Source organism: Podarcis vaucheri, assembly GCF_965113315.1.
Source record: "Podarcis vaucheri genome assembly, chromosome: 2".
In the NCBI taxonomy this organism is placed as follows: Eukaryota; Metazoa; Chordata; class Lepidosauria; order Squamata; family Lacertidae; genus Podarcis; species Podarcis vaucheri.
The window spans coordinates 111,863,305-111,883,267 of NC_138760.1; the positions used below are offsets into that span (position 1 = coordinate 111,863,305).

The window sequence follows — 19,963 nt, forward strand, 5'->3', positions numbered from 1 at the left end:
AGAGATCCATGTGGGGGGATGTGGGGGGAACGACGACACACATACAGCTTCCCCCATTAAAATGTGGCACAGGTCAGTAAATACATTGCTGTGGCGCATTTCGTTTGTTAATGGGGCACATGCTGATTAGATTGAGATGACAGGGGGCGGTCGCTCAAATGGGTGGCCCAGCAGGCAAGCTCTTTGGCTGCCCTCGCATGGGACAGGTGGGAGAGGCCTGAACGGACCCTCCAGGCGCTTGAGGCTTCCTCGGCCCTGTTGTTAAGAAAGTAGACAAACCCCCACAGGGCAATACTGAACGATGCCCTTTCCTTCCGCTCAGTCACAGCTTCAGGCAATCGGGAGTGCAGGGATGCGTGTGCTTGCCAGCTTAACTACCAATATGCCTATTTGGCTTCAATTAAGCTTCCCTGATCCAGTCTGCGGAGACAGACAACCGCGGGGGTTTCCTTCTGCCTGGCCTGCCAGTTTGCCCAGGCACTGGCAGGCTCCCCACTCCCTCTCTTGGGGAAGGGAGGGGAAGAGAAACACCCCCCCAGCTTTCCTTCCTTCTCCCAAGCTAGCATGCGCTGCGCTCCTCTCACGCCCTCCTCCTACTCCCAGCGGCCTCAGCGTGACTTGCCCTGCTTGCCTCCTGCCTGTCAGTGCGCTCGGGAAGTGGCAGGTAGCCAATTAAGTTACCTATTGTAGTAGCTGCTGGCCCACCGGAATGCCCCGCTTCCTCCGCTGCGGCAAACGCTAAGTGCTTTGTTGCCATGGCCACGGGTCCAGAAGATCTGAAAGCCACGCGCAGCCATCTCCTTCCTCCGGGTTGGCAAGGCTCTGTGCCGGCCCCTCAGCCGAGATAGCATAGCTGAGCCTGCCAGCGTGGCAGGGCCCCCCAGTGCCGCCATGGAACGTTCAAGAGCGTGGCTACCTTGCCCGCAGCTCTCCCCAAAATAAATCTGCAACGGCAGAGCAGCTGGGCCTGAGGGGCCACACGCTCCCGGGAAAAGACCCTTGTAACGCCAAACACATACACACACACAACAATGTCGTCACCCTATGGGAGAAGGGGGCTGGGTCCTCCCTGGCAAGCGGCCCCCAAAGCAGAAGACACTGGAACATGCCTTTTCCGGAGCAAAAGCAGGAGGAGGAGACCACAGCTCAGAGGCACAGTGCACGTTTTGCAGGCAGAGGGGCCCCAGGTTTATTCCCTGGCAGTTGTAGCCTTAGTTGTTGTTGGGGTCTGCCTGTCTTGAGAGGAGATGGAGTGCACAGCCCAAACTACGATGCTGGCAACAGAGCAGCCTCTGCAAATACCACCCCAATTTAAAATATGCAGAGGGAACAAATGCAACAGCCAGGCCACACCACGGATAGGATACCATCCTGTACTCAGGGAAGATAGTTACAGGTAGGCCGCCGTGTTGGTCTGCCATAGTCGAAACGAAATAAAAGAATTCCTTCCAGTAGCACCTTAGAGACCAGCTAAGTTTGTTATGGGTATGAGCTTTCGTGTTCATGCACACTTCTTCAGACACCAAGTGTGCATGCACACGAAAGCTCATACCAATAACAAACTTAGTTGGTCTCAAAGGTGCTACAGGAAGGAATTTTTTTATTTTGTTCAGGGAAGATACAAAACCAAGGTATCGTCTCCATGGCAGGGTGGATATGGGAGGGCAAGGTTTGGCGGCACCATCTCATTTGAAATACAACATACAATTAGACCTAAGGGTAAAAATCTCGAAGTCAGACAATTGCACAAGTGACAAAGCGCGAACGGTGCTGGAGGAAGATCAGCGAACCGCACACCTGAATTAAGGGGGGGGGGGGAGAGGCTTTACAGCGCTGCCAAAGATAGTTGGAGATAAATTTCTGTAAGTACATTAATTTCCTGAATTGGGTGCCATCGCAAAGAGATATCACCTGCCTGCGGGCACAGGCCACCTTCCTCTTCAAATGGAAGGGGGACGAGCAAAGTCTCCTCTTACACCAATGGACAGAACAAGAGACAGCTCTAAAGCAACTCTGGCTGCAGCCGAGGGTGGGCTATGGGAGAAAGCGAGCAGAGCACATTCCCGAAATTTGAAACACTACTCTGAAACATTTAGCACTATCTCACTTGTATGCTATCTAGATTTCAGCTTTGTGGTTTTCTTTGCTATGCGCTTTCAGTTCGTATAACCAATTCCTTCCTTGCTACAGATTGAGTGTGTGTGTGTGATCTGTTTTGGTTCAGATCTATAGTTCTTAAATCTTCTATGCTTTTCATCTCTCTGCCTTTCCAAACTCATGTTCCTTGACAAGAACTGCATTTGATTTGAGCCAGTTTTAGTTTCTTATTGCAATCAATGCCCTGACATTTTTAGAAAAGCACTTCAGATAGTTCAAGACTTGCCTGGTTAATGACTCAAGAGGCCTCTGGTTGGCTTAAGGGTTGGAAGTAACACTCCAGGGCTTCAAGCCACATGAGAGAGTCCTTTATACGTTTAAAATAAGCACATTGCTTTTCCCCATTCACTGATGGGATCTGCAGTTTCCCCCCAATATTTTGCTAATTAATACATGCGCCAAGGCTAACGAATGCACCACCAAACTCACCCTCTTTCGTTGGATGTATGTACCGTATGTTTTGCTCTATAAGACTCACTTTTTCCCTCCTAAAAAGTACGGGGAAATGTATGTGCGTCTTATGGAGCGAATGCAGGCTGCACAGCTATCCCAGAAGCCAGAACAGCAAGAGGGATTGCTGCTTTCACTGCGCAGCGATCCCTCTTGCTGTTCTGGCTGCTGAGATTCAGAATATTTTTTTTATTGTTTTCCTCCTCCAAAAACTAGGTGCGTCTTGTGGTCTGGTGCGTCTTATAGAGCGAAAAATACGGTACCTTAAAATAAAAAATCGCGGCGCCCATCGTTGACTCATAAACGACAATTTGATCGATTTCCATTGCAATTTAGCCCCCAAAAATCTTTCTGTTTGCATTTCCTCTAAATACAACTAAATCTGACGTAACGCCGACCACATCTCCAGCATAAGGCAGCTGGTAACCTGCACATCTTTTCAAGTTCAACAGCGAGACCATGTAGTTCCTAAAACACTGCAGATCCTGGTCCCTAAAGGATTTCACGTGGCACTAACCAATTGTTGTCTTCTTCCCAGACTCCCTACCCACCCAAACGTGCTCAAGCACTTAAAACAAATCTTTACGACGGGTTTGTTCAACACCGCAGGAGAGGGAGAAGAGACACACAATTTGCAGAGTCGAATTTGGAGCAGTTGTTCAACAATTTTGCATCGAGCTATACCTGCATGATACCGAAAGCTTCCTTCAGGCGGCCCAACTTCTCTTGCCCACGGATGGCGTGGCACCTTCTTCCCCAAGCCCCCAATTCCAGCATTCATGGGCACAGCCCCCTGCTAGCCATGCCTACGTTTTAACACAGTCCTCTAGCATTCCCTTCCAAAGCAAGATGCAGAGAAAGTACCAGAGTGCCTCTGGGTGCTTTTACAAACAGACATAAACAGGGCACTTTCCTAGGTGTCCCTGGATTTGCTGGGCCACACGCATAATCTGAAGCCCGGAAGCACCACTTCTGGCACCGCCAAAAATATGAACCCACTCTCTTTTTTCAGAATTAAAAATTCCAGAGCTCATGGACAAACTGAAAACTGCAGACAGTGGGAAATCCCTAAAGCCGTAAAAGGGCTACGCAGGAATTTTTAGGGATACCTGGATCGACCTAGTACAGTGGTACCTCTGGTTAAGAACTTAATTCGTTCCAGAGGTCTGTTCTTAACCTGAAACTGTTCTTAACCTGAGGTACCACTTTTGCTAATGGGGCCTCCTGCTGCCACCGTGTGATTTCTGTTCTCATCCTGAAGCAAAGTTCTTAACCTGAGGTACTATTTCTGGGTAGCAGAGTCTGTAACCTGAAGCGCCTGTAACCCGAGGTACCACTGTACTGCTTCTTGTGTAGCCAGTACAACCCAGTGAAGTTTCTTGACCCCCTCCAGCCTCAAAGTCTGCCATCCCCCAAACTCAGTGCTTTTCTTCCTCTCCTCATTCTGCTAAGTCGGCACCGGGCCCAGAACTGAGGCAGCAGGAGCAGACATCTCAGGTGGCAGAATCCGGGTGGAACAAAAGAGCAGCAAATTGCCACTTTAATTATATTTTTACCGCAAGGGGAAGGGCAGCGGGTGCTTTTTCCTTGCGGCGGCACTTGGCGAAAAGTTCCCAAACTGCTGCCTGAGAAGGAAATTTGTGTACATTTGCATGATCGATTCCTTCCTAAAGCCCGGTTTTTCTAAAAGGGGGAAAGGAGGGTTTCTTTCATAGGCAGCTGCTAGAATGCTGCCACCATCGCTTCTCCTGCAGACCATCACCAATGTCGTGCGCAGCTTGGCAACCTGCCCCAACCCCCCCACTCTCCAAAGTGATACAAGCCTCACTCCGTCTCTCACCTGGCTTTGGGCACTTCCAGAGGACTGCTGCCCAGCCTTGAGAAGTTCTCCGAGTGGTTGGAAGAGGAGGAGCTGGAGGACTTGGCTTCGAGCACGCCCTGGACGGGCAGCCGTTCCTCGGACGGTTGCGGCCGACCCCAGAGGACTGTCTGTGGGGAGGAGGCGCAGTTTTTCCTCCTGCAAAAAATTAAAATTAAAATAGTAGTACAGAAAAAATAAGCAAACGCACCTACTTGGGCTGCGAGTGCCAAGCCAAGTGGGGAAGAAGAAGAAGAAGAGTTTTGATTTGATATCCCGCTTTATCACTACCTGAAGGAGTCTCAAAGCGGCTAACATTCTCCTTTCCCTTCCTCCCCCACAACAAACACTCTGTGAGGTGAGTGGGGCTGAGAGACTTCAAAGAAGCGTGACTGGCCCAAGGTCACCCAGCAGCTGCATGTGGAGGAGCGGGGACGCGAACCTGGTTCCCCAGATTACAAGACTACTCCTCTTAAGCACTACACCACGCTGGAAGTCTAGGCCGCCTCAAGGCAGGTTCCTCCTTGCCTCATAACTGCTCCACTCCCTCTCCACCAGAAAGGCTTCCAGGGAGGTCAGGCCAAAGGTTTATAAGGTATTCCCCTGGACTCTCAAAATGCTCAGACCATTAACTGGAGCTCAGCATCCTCTCCAAAGAGAACAGCAGCCAGGGGGGTCGCCCATTCCCATAATCATGGATCTTTCCCCCCTTTTAAAAAATAATAATCTATACAACAAGAAAAAGAGATAATATATATATATATATAAAACACTTCTATTCCACCTCTCCGTTAGAAATGGCTCACGGCAGCTAACAATAGGTTAATCTACTGAACTTTTGGAGTTACACTGTCATAAAAAAAAAAAAAAAATTGAAAGCCCAGAATACAAAGGGACAATCACCCTCCAGCAACACAGCAAATCACAATCAGAACAGGAGCTGAAAGCTATTCATACCCTAAAAGCCTTATTAGAAGATTTTTAGCCGTCAGGTGAAAGACTGCTGAAGAGGGCATTTACATAGCGCTCTACAGCCTACAGAGTCGCTATTATTCCCATTTCGCAGATGGGAAGGCTACGCCCAAGAGAACAATGATAAGCCTAAAGTCAGCACAGCGAGTTTATGGCTGGGGCAAGATCTGAACCAGGAAACTTTCCAGCTCACCTCCCCTGCTCTGAGTCTCTCTGCTACTACAGCAGCTCTCTCGGGGCCAGACCCCAAGCACTTCCAGCAGCTGCCTATTCTGCAGTTCTTAATTCAGGTTCCCAAGACAATGGGGCTTTGCTGCTGCTGCTGCTGCTATGGAGATTCACTCTTTTGATTTCCAAGCACCTGCTATTGTGAAGCAAAGCTTGGATCCTGAGCTGAGAAGGGCGAGATAGACCCAAACTTGACTGGGATAAGCTTGCACTGAGTGACAGGTGCCATTTCTGCTCTCTGAACATTTCCATGACGTTTATCACCCGCACGACCTAAAAACACCAGGACTTTACCTTTCCCCCTCCTCCCTTTGTATTCTGGGCTTTCATATTCATCGTTCCCTCACCTTCTATCAGTCAAGCCCTTCCAAAAATACAGTGGTACCTCGGGGTAAGAACTTAATTCGTACCGGAGGTCCGTTCTTAACCTGAAACTGTTTTTAGCCTGAGGTACCACTTTAGCTAATGGGGCCTCCTGCTGCTGCCGCGCAATTTCTGTTCTCATCCTGAAGCAAAGTTCTTAACCTGAGGTACTATTTCTGAGTTAGCAGAGTCTGTAACCTGAAGCGTCTGTAACCTGAAGCGTCTGTAACCCGAGGTACCACTGTACCGAAATTCTGAGGACAGGCTACATTTTGGAAGCAAGCTAAAGTGCACGCAGCAAATACTAATCTTTGCAGAACTGATTCTCAGCAGAGAAAAAAGATTGGGGGGGAGGGGGACAGACACACGCTTAAGAGCAGAATTGTGACAAATTTGCTCTCTCTTCCATCTCGTTCTGCTTTCCCAGGTGTTACCATGCAGCCTTGGGAGCCATCTCCCCACTCCCAAGGAGAGGTGCCAGGAATTCTTTGCCCCAAAGGGTGAATTCACAGAGGGTTTCCTATGTCTAATGTAGACGTTGCTAGGATTAAGCAGGATAGCATTTAGGTGAATCCGGAAGGTGGGCTGCAGCCATTGCACAGCGGCACCTTCTCCCCAGCTGCTGTGATCACAGGAACACCTGCAGGCTGCCTTTAGCTACGGCCAGATTTGCACAAACCACCCTTCTCAATTGCAGACACACATAGCCCTGGAAGAGCTATAGGGCTGCTCGTGTTCAAGGGGAGGTTTGGTGCAAGCCAGCCCTTAGCAGCTGGGAGACCTGAACCTTCCACAGCCGTTCCCCCTCCCTGCTGCCCCAATGCTTTCTGTTTCCCTCGCTGCCTGCTGAGCAATTATCAGAGGCATGGCTTATTACCCCTTGCTGTGCACGTTAATAAGGGCTCTCCTGAAACCCCAGGATTTCCTCGCAAGACCCTCGGCGACTCGCTCTCCAGAGCGGCGAGGCAGCGGGGCCAGGCTTTCGAGAGCCTTTATGCACTCCCTTGCCTTGTGATTGCTGCATTGTGCGCGGGCACAAGGCTGCGACTTAATGAAGTGCCTAATAACACAGCCACAGGCACTCAAGCAGGCAGGCAGAGAAGAGAGGCAATTAAAAAAAGAGAGAGGCTTTTAAAAACAGGACAGGGCTCCCCGCAGCTTCCGCAACCGTCCCAGCTTTTGTGAGGGGGGTGGGGAGCACACGGGGGGGGGGGAGAGAGAGAGAGGCCCAGAACTGGCAGCTAAAAATGGGCTTCCTTGCATGGAAGAGATTCGATTTTCTCCCTTGCACGCAAGAAGAGCCCTGCAGGATCCGGCCATCTAGCCCAGCATCCTGTTCTCGCAGTGGCCAGCCTGTAGGAAACCTGCAAGCAGAATGCAAGCACAAAGGCACTCTCCCCGCATCCTGCGGTTTCCAGCAACTGACATCCAGGAGGGCTGGTGCCTCTGACTGTGGAGACAGAGTGTACTATGGTTTGCGCCAAACCGCCTACACGGCCGATGTCTTATGCCAAACTTCTCCAACCAGGCACCCTCCAGATGATGTTGAGTTCCAAGTCAGCGTGGCCATGCTGCTGCAAGGGATGATGGGACTTGTAGTCCCAACACCTGGAGGGACCCATGTTGGAGACAGCGACCCAAGGAGCCATGGCCCTTTTCCCAAATGCACATCTGGGTTAAAGGAAGGTCCCGGGTCAGAGGAGACCGAATAAGCCAAGGTCCCTTTCAACTCTACGATTCCTGGGCTGAGTACCAACTTCCTCCTTGTCAGCAACTGCAGTCAGGTGTAAAGGTAAAGGTAAAGGGACCCCTGACCATTAGGTCCAGTCGTGGCCGACTCTGGGGTTGCGGCGCTCATCTCGCTCTATAGGCCGAGGGAGCCGGCGTACAGCTTCCGGGTCATGTGGCCAGCATGACTAAGCTGGTTCTGGCAAACCAGAGCAGCGCACGGAAACGCCGTTTACCTTCCCGCCGGAGTGGTACCTATTTATCTACTTGCACTTTGACGTGCTTTCGAACTGCTAGGTTGGCAGGAGCAGGGACCGAGCAATGGGAGCTTACTCGCGTCGTGGGGATTTGAACCGCTGACCTTTTGATCGGCAAGTTCTAGGCCACCCGCGTCCCGGAGTCAGGTGTAGGTCACTGATAAAAACCCACAATGTCAATGAAGTTAACTCTTTATTTGAAGAACCCAAAACAGTGCAGGCCTAGTGATCCCAGCAACTCTTCCCCGCAGGTCTTGCCCCAATGAGGCAGGTGCAAGGACTCAAAGTCCCTGCCTTTCCACGGCTGCCTAAGTCTCCAGGGTTTTTGCCAAGCAATCGGAGACTGTGCCTGTGCACAATCAATCTCTCCTCTGCTCTTTGCATTTCTCTGTGTGTTCTGGGAGACCAGGAGGGAGGGGGAGCTGGTTGCAGTAGCAGCAGCAGGAGACTCCCTGTATTCTTCTGCAGCCGGCCTCCTCTCTCTCCTGGCCTCCCTCCTCTCCAGCTTCTGAATCAGGACTGCTCTCTGTCCCAGCTTCCTCCTGCTCATTAAACCCTGTTGCCTCTTCAGCTTCTGACGCCTCCTCCCCCCAAGTCTGCTCCCTCTTCTCCCTCTGGCCACTTGTCATTGTCCCACCACCAATCCCCTGGCTCTGAGCCTTCCTCTCTTGGGGGGTTCCCCAGCTGGTTCCCCCCGACACTCCTCCAAGTTTCCCTTCCAACACATACAACAGCCCCCACGGGACCAGGATTATCCTTGCACATGCTGTAAATTGAGAAATACAGAGACGGTGTGTGCACACAAAGAAGTCCTCTGGCTACAGAATCTGCCTTCCAGCTCAGAATTCCAGACAGCCCTGCACACAACTCGGGCAACCCAGGACAGCTTCCAGCTCCTGCGGAATCATCTGCCAGCCCTTCTTTCCCTGCAAGGTTTTCACTGTCAGCTACTGTGTGCCGCCTGCAATTTGACTGGGGTGCTGAGCAGACTTGGCAGGGCCACCATTTTGAGGGCTGCCCATGCTCTGAACAGATCTCTCTCTCTCTCTCTCTCTCTCTCTCTCTCTCTCTCTCTCTCTCCCTTGCACTTCAAGAAGCCAGGCATGCAACAGCAAGCTGAGGGTTCACTGTTGCCCAGAGGATTTCCAGCTGCCTCTCAGCACAGCCCAGATTTAGCTCAGAATAATTGCACTGTAAAATATCATTAGCACACGTGCTTGGGGAGGAGAAAGAAAAATTAAACTGAGCAGGGCAGGCCCGCGGGCAAGGCTCTGAAATCCCCAGCCTTTGGCTCCCTACCCTCCCGTCATGTGGGAGAGCTTCTCCTCTTCTCCCGCTAGCTCCTCTCCTGCATAGACTTCAAGGTCCAGGCTAATGGAAGGGAGGGAAGGACAAGCCCCCCCCCCCCGCCACGGCGGAACGACCTTCACTGTCAAGGATCCGCCTATCCTAGGGCCAAGTGGTATGCCATCCTTGGACGAAATTGGTTGGCTGGCTTCCCCCCTGGATTTGAGAGCCTTTTCTACAGAGGAAGCTGCCTTCTTCCTAATCATCCAGTCCATCTGCTTAATCATCTGGACCATCAAGCTCAGCGTCATCTATGGTGACAGGCAGCGGTTCTCCAGTTTCCCAGAAAGGAGCCTTCGCAAGCCCTGCTGCCAGCAGATCACAGAGTGGCATTCCGGAATGGAGGACGGCCAACTTTAGCCCTAGGAGGTGGATTTTGTGCAGTCAAGATGGGGGACGGAAGGTAGAACCCTATATCCATTGAGTCACTCCTGCCTGCCTGCCTCCCGCCCCTTGGCTTGGAAGGGCCCCCCATGCCCAGGCTGAAGAACATTCCTAGTTATAAGTGAGAGGGTTGCTATCTATCATGGATGCTTTCGCTGAGATTCTTGTATTGCAGGCAGTTGGAATGGATGACCCCTGCGGGATCCTTCCAACTCTATGACTGTACAGTAGTACCTTGGGTTACGAACGCTTCAACTTACGTTTTTTGGGTTACAAACGATTGTAACCCAGAAGTAAGTTGTCCGAGCTCTCGGAGGCCTCGCCGCTGCCTGGAGGCAAACCCAGATATCCGCGGGGCCTACGGAGCTCTCTGAGGCCTCCGCGAATGCCGGGAACCAAGCCCCGACATCTGCAGGGTCTGCAGAGGCTCTGCGACTGGGCTCCAGCCGTCGGAGCTCTCTGAGGCCTCTGCAAATGCCAGGAGCCAAGCCGACTGTGATTGTGGAAGAGGACCGAGCCCCCATCCAAACAATGAGTGCACGTAAGAAAAGAAATAAATGTTAATTTTTTTCATCTAAAATACTGTCTTATTTATTTTATAGTACAGTACATTGATTGTTGCCTTCATTTTATGGATCGGTGGTCTTGTGAAACAGTAAAATTCATGTTAAATTGCTGTTTTAGGGGGTGTTTTTCATCGTCTGGAACGGATCAATCCACATTCCATTACTTTCAATGGGAAAGTCCGCTTCAGGTTAAGAACGGACTTCCGGAACCAATTAAGTACTTAACCCGAGGTACCACTGCACAATGTCCTAGAGGCTTTCTAATTCAGTACTGGGAGAGGAACCAGTGAGGTGAGATGAATGCACTGTGTGTGTATGGGGTACTAGACAGGCCATTTCTGACTTGACAGGTGCCCTCTGCCAAATGAAGGGGTTCCCCAGGGCCTCTGCAATAATACTGAGTTTATGTGCATGCCTAATTTTGCACCTGGATGTCGTGTGAGGCGTGTTGGAACCTCAGCCAGCCCAGCAACACACCGAGGGTGAGGTTGGCTCAAGGTACCTTTGGGGTCACTACTTCAAAAATTGGGAAGGGTGGGAGGCCTGGATGTAGCTGCTGCTACCTTAGGCCCTGTCTAAGCTATTGTAACGGACTGCTTTTGTGGCACACTAAAGCCATGCACGCTCTGCCCCACATACACCCGCCCCATGGTTGAAGGCACATGCATACACGCACACATGGTCTTACCAAGCAGCCTGTGTTTGAGACCCTGCTGGCATCAGCTCCACTGCTTCGTAGGTGAAGCTCCCTGCAGCCCCAGGTGAGTTCTCCATCACAAGAGAGAAGTCGCTGCTGAGACTAGTAGGGCTGCCCCGGTCCCTCTGCTCTGGAACACAAAGAGAGCAACGTCGGACTATCTTTCTTCTATCAAGTAGCAGACCCAGCATTCCCGCAAACAAACCTCACACGGAGATCCCCACCACACATGAACTCACGCAACGGTTCATTTTAATATTTGCGGCCTAGGATCTACGTACCTGCGGGACCACCTCTCCTGGTATGTCCCGCGGAGGACCTTAAGGTCCACAAATGACAACATTTTGGAGGTCCCAGGTCACAAGGTGGTCAGATTGGTCATAACTAGGGCCAGGGCCTTTTCAGTACTGGCCCCAAATTGGTGGAACGCTCTGTCACAAGAGACTAGGGCCCTGCGGAACTTGACATCTTTCCGCAGGGCCTGCAAGACAGAGCTGTTCCGCCTGGCCTTCGGTTCGGACTCAGTCTGACCCTTATGTTTCCCTCCCTTTATGGTTCTGATGAGGCTGCATTTTAAATTGCATTTTAACCTGTATTTTAAATTGTGACCCCCCCATTATGTTTTTACTGTAATTTCACTGTTGTTAGCCGCCCTGAGCCTGGCTCTGGCCAGGGAGGGCGGGGTATAAATAATTTTTTTTTATTATTAACAGCTTTAATCAGAAGGAGAAACATCTGTATGCTTACTCATAATAAATAGCTCCTATGTGATAGGCAGGAGGTTCGGAGGCATATTTTGGATTCAATTTTTCAGTACAGTCCATACAAGTCTAACTGCAGTCTTGCAAAAAGAACAGGAGCTTGTTTATGAACTCTATGCAAACAGGTAAGGGACGCGGGTGGCGCTGTGGGTAAAAGCCTCAGCGCCTAGGACTTGCCGATCGCATGGTCGGCGGTTCGAATCCCCGCGGCGGGGTGCGCTCCCGTCGTTCGGTCCCAGCGCCTGCCAACCTAGCAGTTCGAAAGCACCCCCGGGTGCAAGTAGATAAATAGGGACCGCTTACCAGCGGGAAGGTAAACGGCGTTCCGTGTGCTGCGCTGGCTCGCCAGATGCAGCTTGTCACGCTGGCCATGTGACCCAGAAGTGTCTGTGGACAGCGCTGGCTCCCGGCCTATAGAGTGAGATGAGCGCACAACCCTAGAGTCTGGCAAGACTGGCCCGTACGGGCAGGGGTACCTTTACCTTTACGCAAACAGGTATCACATGAGATTGCATGTACATTGTGCAGTTATGCTGAAGAAGCATAAGATTACCGGGTGCAAAAGGTTTTTTTTTTAAAAAAAAAAGTTAAGAAAACAAGCTTCACTGCCTGATGAGATTTCAAAATTGGCGTTTTGGTTTTTTTTAAGGGTGGGGGAAGGTGAGGCAATGTTATAATGTGGTTCCATGTGGTCAGAAATGGGACTCGGGTGTCCCACATCGTAGCCAGAGATGGGCGCAAAAGGTATCAGCAGACATATCCATAATGAGAAGAGCGTGAGCTGTTTATACAGTTGCTTATTTACACAGACCACGGAACTTGGCTCTTCTTGCCACGGAATATATGTAGCTCCAATTCTGCACTTCTCAGAAACAGCCAAACCGTTTCCAAGCTGCAGCTGACAAAAACATGGCAGAACTTAAGAGGGGCGGCTGGTTTTTTTTGTTTTAATTACTAGCAAAGATGACAGTTCAGTGATCTGTCACAAGACTGAGCATTACCACCTGCAGTGGTGAGAGCAAGAGTTGCCAGGCTCTCCGGTTCAGAAGCAGCACCTGTTTATTTAAGAGCTCAGGAGGGGCAAGGAAAAGGTGGGGAAGCTGCGGCCATTCCAGATGCTGCCGACTTCCCAAATGCGTAGCAGCCCCAGGGCAGCAAAGCCAGGAATGGGGAACACAGGGAGCTGCCTGGTGCCTGCCCGGGGTCAAGCATGTGCTTTGCCACTGAGCCACAGCCTCTCCCCAAAGAGGGGGCTGATGGGAGTTGTAGTCCATGTGACAGGAATTTTGAGGTCTTAGATATATGGCAAGGTTCATAACCGCACGTACATAGATCAGCACAGGAAGGCCAACCTGAAGCCATTTTTATTCCTAAACTGAGCAAATGTTTTCTCTGCAAGGTCAAAGTGGAAAAGCCTCCCCATTGTCTGTTCCTTCACAAATCCTGTCTTAAGGGTATGTCTGTGTTTGAATAGGGTGTGAGCCTGTGACCTGGCCCAGGAACTAAGTATTTATCATTACAAAAGACTGGCCAGGCTTCCCAGGCAATCCAATCAAGTAATCTGCCAGACAGGAGATAAACAACAACAGGAGAAAAACAGTATTCAAATTTCTGTTTTAGACCGCCTTTTCTGTGATGTAGGTGTGATGTATCTGAGGGGTGGTCTTAGGTTACACCCCTTCTGTGATGTATGATGTTTCTGAGGGTGGTCTTGATCTACAGGGTGGCAGTTTCAAAAGTCTTTATAAGGCCTTGCACGCCATTTTTCTGGGTCCCTCCTCTCTCCTGCGGGTGAGGGGAGCACCCTGTTGCAACAGATCAATAAAGATCAAGCTTACTAGCTGCTTTGCTTCTCAATATTCTCTGGTTGCCCTCTGCTATTTTCTCCTACCAATAGGGAACCTATGTAAGGATTCTATATGGCCTCTTGGATACCCTATAAGGGAAAAGGGCAATTTTTGTTTACAACATCCGACACCTGAAGGACCACAGGTTCACTACTCTGGGCTAAGAAGACGCAGACCCCATTTGCCCACTCTCCTCTCCTACCCACTGTGTGGGTCACAAGTCATAAATGGGCCAATAGTGAGGCGGGAGTCAGAGCTTGCTATATCCTCTTGGTGAACCGGAGCTTTTCTTTTTAAAGATAAACAGGCAGTCTTTTACAATCCTAGTCAACAGCAAGCAGGCCTTTGCCCACCATCAGCAAAGCCCCATCTGAGAGCATTGCGGACTCAGACCTGCTTTCAGATCTCAGCCCAGCGACAAACTTGCTGGGGGGGGGGTCCCTGGGGCAACACCCCACCTTTCCAAGCACAGCTCCCCACCTGCAAAATGGGAGGGAACAGCATCTTATGCTTCTCACCCGTGATGTGAGATTTTTTTCTCCTTAAGAGTTATAACCAGGGGCATGTATATACTCAGAATTTAGTGCCAAGTTCTCTGACCAGGAAATGCTGCAGCCCAGTGGATTAGGCGTATTAAGCACACCTGCACGACTGCTTTGATTTTGCGTAACTTTGAAAAACTGCTGCTGGGAGTGTCAAGGGGAAGAAGGACTTATGCAGGAAAGTCAATTCCCGCCACCATCACTGGAAATCTTATGCCGCATCTGCACAGTACCAGACCGCTTGAAACAGTCGTGGCTCTTCCTGAAAAATCCTGCGAACTGTAGTTTGTTGAGGGTCATGAGAGTTGTTAGGAGCTGCAATTCCCACAGTGGTTTAACAATCAATCCCTCCTCTGAGGTTACTCTGAGAGCTGTATTTCGCTGAGGGGAAATAGGGCTCCCCTTACAGTTCCCAGAGAGAAGCCATGACTGTTTATAAAGTGATACAATACCACTTTAAACATCTAGGGTAGATGGGGTCTGACTCTGCCACCTCTCTAGATCCTGAAATTTCAGCAGGCACTGCACACATACTCTTGGGTCTTCCAATCTAAGAGGACTGGGCAGTTTGTGTATGTGTGCTTTGATCAGGGTGACAAGTTCTCAGGAAATCGAATTATTGCCACATTCTGCGGCAGCACATGCACACCAACTGCAGTTGTCTGGTTATCTCAGAACACACACTTGTCCCTCAGCGGTTTCAAGGATTTATCCCATAGGCCCTTATGTAACAAGCATGGTTGTATCCAGCAAAGTCGTCCCATGTGCACCGTTTGTGGAATCAAATTTCTCCCCATGTGTTCCCCCACTCCAAAAAAGAAAAATGTTTTGGGGGTCCCTCTGGAGCAGATTTGGGGAGGGAAGGGGGCACACAGGGAAAGAGGGAAAGTTCCATTGCACTAACAGAAGTCTTTTTGCTAACAGGACGGCATTGCATTAGTACAAAATTTTTTATGGAGGGGGAAACTTGAAATGGGAAGGAACTCCAAGCAGCCCAGTGATGACTGAGCGTGCTCAGGGGGGGCTGGTTGACTGTTTGCGAGGAAATAGAAAACTGGTGAGGGGCAGGGGGAGAAGGGGGAGATACCCTGGAAGTGGGGAGTGCTCTACACTGCAACATTTTGTTGCAGGCCCCTTTTGTTATCCTCATTTTCAATCAGCAGCTGAAGTAGATTTTTGTTACAGTTGTAGAGACACCAAACTTTTCTGGAATCTGAATCCAGCGACCTGGCCACCTTCCTGTGAAACTGCGATGAGCTATGGGCTCTCAAAGGCTTTTCCCAAATTCCCCTAGTGAGCGAAACATTGCTGGCCCCCCATGCCATCAGAAAGCAGACCCAGCTGAGGCTAGAGGGGGGACTGGTTAGGAGGCGGCAAGAGACACTCACTCAGCATACAGATCTCTTCCAAAGTAAATCCGGGTGGCAGGCTCTTCCTTCTAGGGCGGGGAGAGACAAAACATGACAAGTCATCAGATGCCACTGAACCACCAATGGAAAAAGGATTTGGAAACAGGATTCCTCCAGGTCTTGACTGGTTAAACAGCTACTGACCAGGAGGGAATTTAGCCCTGCCACAGAAGAAAGGAATTTTTGGAAGTATTTGGCTTAAAAAAATACAAATACAAGTGGAAGTGAACGCCACAAGAACTTGAGAGATTTTGGCAAGGTCTTGTGAGAGTTCACTGGAAACTAGCGCTGGTGCTGTTTCTCCACTGCCAGCGTGGCGTTGGGGGCTTCTGCCGCCTGAGGTGGCAGCCTCACCCTGCCTCATAGTTGGGCCGGTAAACAATAGGAGTTTGTCCTGACTGGGCTCTGCCCAGAAGTCTCTTGCTAGCCACCATTTCGAGATATAACGCTGAACAACAAGAGGGATCGCTGTGCAGCGAAAGCAGCAATCCCTCTTGCTGTTCTGGCTTCTGGGATAGCTGCGCAGCCTGCATTCGCTCCATAAGACGCACACACATTTCCCCTTACTTTTTAGGAGGGAAAAAGTGAGTCTTATAGAGCAAAAAATACGGTAATCTGGGGGACATCTGTTCTCTCCAGTGGGAGAGAGTTCCACATCCCAGGGGCCATTAACAGAAAAGGAAGGCCCTGGGCTGTCCTGTCACACAGCAAACCACAACTGTGGATGGAACTGCAAGCAGGATATCTCCTTTCAGACCCTAAGGCATAGGCTGGCATGCAATGGACGTGGGTCCCCTGCTGTATAGGGCTCTACGGTAAACACCTTAAATTGTGCCCAGTAAGAAAGAGACAGTCAGGGCAGCTCTTTAAGGATGGGTGACACAATTCCGCTTTGGGGCACCTGGCCGCCAAATTCTGCTCTGCTTGCTGCTTCTGGACCATCTTCAAGGGGTGTGATGCTACTGCCACAGCTGCAGTGCTGTTTCAAGAGCAACAGGTACGAGGCGAGAGGCCCTTTTGCCCGTTAATCCACCCCAAACTCACGGCCACTTTTTTTTTCTTATGTAGGACTTTGCAGCCCAAACCTCTTCGGAGAAAGTGATGTGGCCCCGTTTTCGCTGCAGAATAAATTAAAGCAAATTGGGCCAAGGCACCTGGGTCTCCCATCTCCCAGTAGAAAGAGCGTGCGCTAACAAGATTCTCCGTTCTTTTAGGCTGCCTTTGGTAGCAGGAAGCTCCTACTGGGGGCTCTCCTTACCTTGGCGGCTTAGCAGCCGAGAAGTCCTCAGAGGTGATGTGCTTCAGAAAATCGAAGCAGAAAAAGAAAATCTGGAGCCAAGAGAGAGAGGGAGGAGAAAGCGTAAGAGAGAGCAAGGGGCGACAGCACTTGGTAATTGACAGCTGTCATACTGTACGCCTTCCTCATCTCTGCAGGAAGGGGGCCGTCACCACCACACAAGACCCCCTCATAAGCCAACACTTTTCCAGGGGTCTCCTGCTGGCCAGGCCTGAGCACTGCTTGTGAGAAGGCAGAACAACACAAACACACAGAGCTGACATTATTAAAGTGGAGACATGGCTATGGAAAGGTGTTGCACATGCCCAAGTCAAGATGACCGGAGGGTCTAGGAACCCGCCGAGTTACAAATCACTTTGGCATCCTGGAATTTAAAAGAACAAATCATGGCGCAGGGGTTTTATTTGAAGAGGAAAACCCATGCAAGGACGATTAGGAAGCCACGCTTGCACTCCTTGGCCAATGCAGCCAAATTTCAGTCAAGCATCCCACCAAGGAAATACCTATGGGAAGCCCATAAGCCAAACATGAATGCCACGAGCATTTACCTGTTTGTGATCTCTAGCAACCAGTACTCATTATGACCTAACCTTATCCACCACAAGTTTGCCCAACACTCCTTTTTCAGAGACATCCAAGTTGGCAGACATAGTTAAATCTTGGAGTGGTGCATCCCAGTTTAACTAAGGGACAGGGCAAAGCAGTGCTTCCTTTTTTTCTGCGCTGAATCGCCACCATCCAGCTTCAGGGGCTAATTCTGGCTTTGACTGATTGTGCGAGAGGGAGAAAAGCTTCTATCCACTTTCTCTACATTGCAGAAGGAGCAAAACCCTCTATCCGCTTTCTCCACGCTGCTATCATGTCTAATTTACTTGCCTTTCTTCTCTAAACTGAAACACGCCAATCGCTGCACCGTTCGACGTCTACTGCCTACAGGCTTGCTGGAGGTTTCTGCTCTGGGCCATTATGGGAAATAGGAAGCTCTTTGGCTTCCCGTGGCGCAGGATGCAAATTTTTAAGCTTATCCTGCTAAAATTTCGGGCGCAGGCAAGACCTGCACGCCTCTGGCTACCGTTCCCTCACCCCAACCCCTCCCTGCCTGGGTGGAGTCCGCCATGGGATGCTGACATCACTGCCGCTCTTTTGATGAGAGCGACACTCACCTCCTCCCCTTTGCTGAGTCGATCCACTAGCATGTGCCTGCAAGAGAAAGAGGGAAACCGAGTAGCGTTCAAACTCAAGAGCAAGCAAGGAAACAGAGGCTGTCAGTCTGTTTCTCCATTGCCCACCCAATGTTTCTTCAGACTATGAGAAGAATTCACACAAGAGGGGAGGATCTTGAGACAGGCCTAGCTTGGAGCTTTCCGTCCCCTGCTAGCTGCGAAGTAGGTTGGACTGAAGGTCTCCTGGCAAACAGGTTCCGATTTGCCAATGCTGGATTTGCTGGTCGCAGAATCACCAACTAATCTGGGAAGGACAGAGCCTTCAATGGCAGCTTTAAGTTGTATTACGGTATTTTAGTATTTTTTTGGAAGCCACCCAGAGTGGCTGGGGAAGCCCAGCCAGATGGGCGGGGTATAAGTAATAAATTGTTGTTGTTGTTGTTGTTGTTGTTGTTGTTGTTGTTGTTGTTGTTGTTGTTGTTGTTATAGTTAAGCTTCTATCTGCATGGTCTGGGGAAATCAGAGATACCCTTCTATGATCAATGCCCCAGTACACAGATTATCACTCACAGCTGTAGGCTGGGTGCACAGGTGCAACTGTGTGAAAGGGTCTCTATATGCTTACCTTCAAAACAAATGGCTGGTGTGGCGTAAGGAGCCCCCACCCTCAATTCAAATAGTTAAGGGAAACTGCATTAATCCAATCTGAAGCTGGTCCTACTGTTCCCTCCCTGGTCCCAGCCAAGGCAGGGCTAGCATCCAGCATGCTTACCCAAAGAGGAACCAGTCATAGGCCACGGTCAGATAAAGGATCTCCGCAGGTTCCAGGGATGCATGGATCAGCCCATCCTAAGGAACGAAAAACTGACAATACATCACAAATGACAGTGACATTCAGCTGTCCTGCATTTCCCCCTGCAGCTGTGTGGAAGAGAGACCCAAACAGGTTATAAGCCAAAGCGCTGTGTTCCTATGACTGAGAAATGGTTTCTTGTCAATGCAATGAAGCTATGCCAGCAATTCTCTCCAAAGCTATGTCATGGGGGGAGCTCCAGACTGAAAACCATTTTTGAAAAGCAAGCTTCTCGTCCTCAGTGTTATAAGAGAGAAAAAAGCCGTGACGTTTTACAAACACCATGGGACAAATTTGACACCCACAGTTCTGAAGAGGCACCCCCTTTTTTTTTTGCTGCTTCTCCACCCTTCCTGTCGCCTCTCATTCCAGAGATTTTTTCCCCTGCATTTCCCGACATCCCAGCTTTATCAGCAAATGAAAATTATGCAAATGCAAAAGACTCAACGCACTTTTGCTTGAGCGAACACAATTTGCTCCTGCTGCGGAACAAGAAACGGTAAGGAACAATAAGGGATGTGGATCAGAGGACATCAAGGAATTCAGTTTTTGTTAAGAGAGAGAGTGTGTGAGACTCTGGCCTCTAAGGTCACAGGGAAGGGAGGAGTAAAAGTTTCAGCTATTCACAGCCTAGAAACCAAAATGGGAGAGAATATTAAGTTTAAGGATTTCAGGGGTCCACAGCGGGGGGCCCTTCACCTGAAAATAAAGGTCACACACAAACCAAGCCTTCTTGCTCTGCCCCTGGCAGTGATTCCTTTGCCAGTCTGGAGGTGCCAGCAAATGTTTGACCTCACTTCCTTCCCTGCCCCTCTGGAATTAGCTCTGTACGGAGGCTCCAGCAGACAAGGAGTGCAAGATTTTAATTCGGTGCAACTCAAGTTGTCCCATATCCTCCAGCCCTCTCTGTCCCCAAAGGCAGCCCTAATTGCTCCACAAACCCCCACCTTCTTCCCCAGTCGAATAGTGGGGCAAGGTGTCCTCAGGTCTGAAAGCTGCCGCCTCTTCCAACTGTACCAGCAATGCAAAAAGCGCCCCGTGTAATTTAGCATGTTGAACATTGTGTTTTCTACTAGCAGATTCG

At 50.2% G+C, this 19,963-nt stretch overlaps 1 protein-coding gene and 1 long non-coding RNA gene across 4 annotated transcripts in view; one reads left to right on the forward strand and one right to left on the reverse strand.

Annotated features, from left to right (window-relative positions):
- MTMR14 (myotubularin related protein 14) overlaps positions 1–19,963 on the reverse strand; it is an 89,956-nt gene that overhangs the window by 28,495 nt on the left and 41,498 nt on the right. For all 3 annotated transcript variants that reach the window (XM_082209701.1, XM_082209700.1, XM_082209702.1), the window contains exons 12-17: positions 18,799–18,875; positions 18,027–18,063; positions 16,825–16,895; positions 15,546–15,595; positions 10,999–11,137; positions 4,448–4,624 (exon numbers count right to left, since the gene is read on the reverse strand). In XM_082209701.1, coding sequence (XP_082065827.1) covers positions 4,448–4,624; positions 10,999–11,137; positions 15,546–15,595; positions 16,825–16,895; positions 18,027–18,063; positions 18,799–18,875 — 551 coding nt within the window. The remainder of the gene's footprint in view (positions 1–4,447; positions 4,625–10,998; positions 11,138–15,545; positions 15,596–16,824; positions 16,896–18,026; positions 18,064–18,798; positions 18,876–19,963) is intronic.
- On the forward strand, positions 11,145–14,964 carry LOC309525484. Its single transcript, XR_014216336.1, has 2 exons — positions 11,145–11,893; positions 12,265–14,964. It is a non-coding gene; the product is annotated as an uncharacterized lncRNA (long non-coding RNA).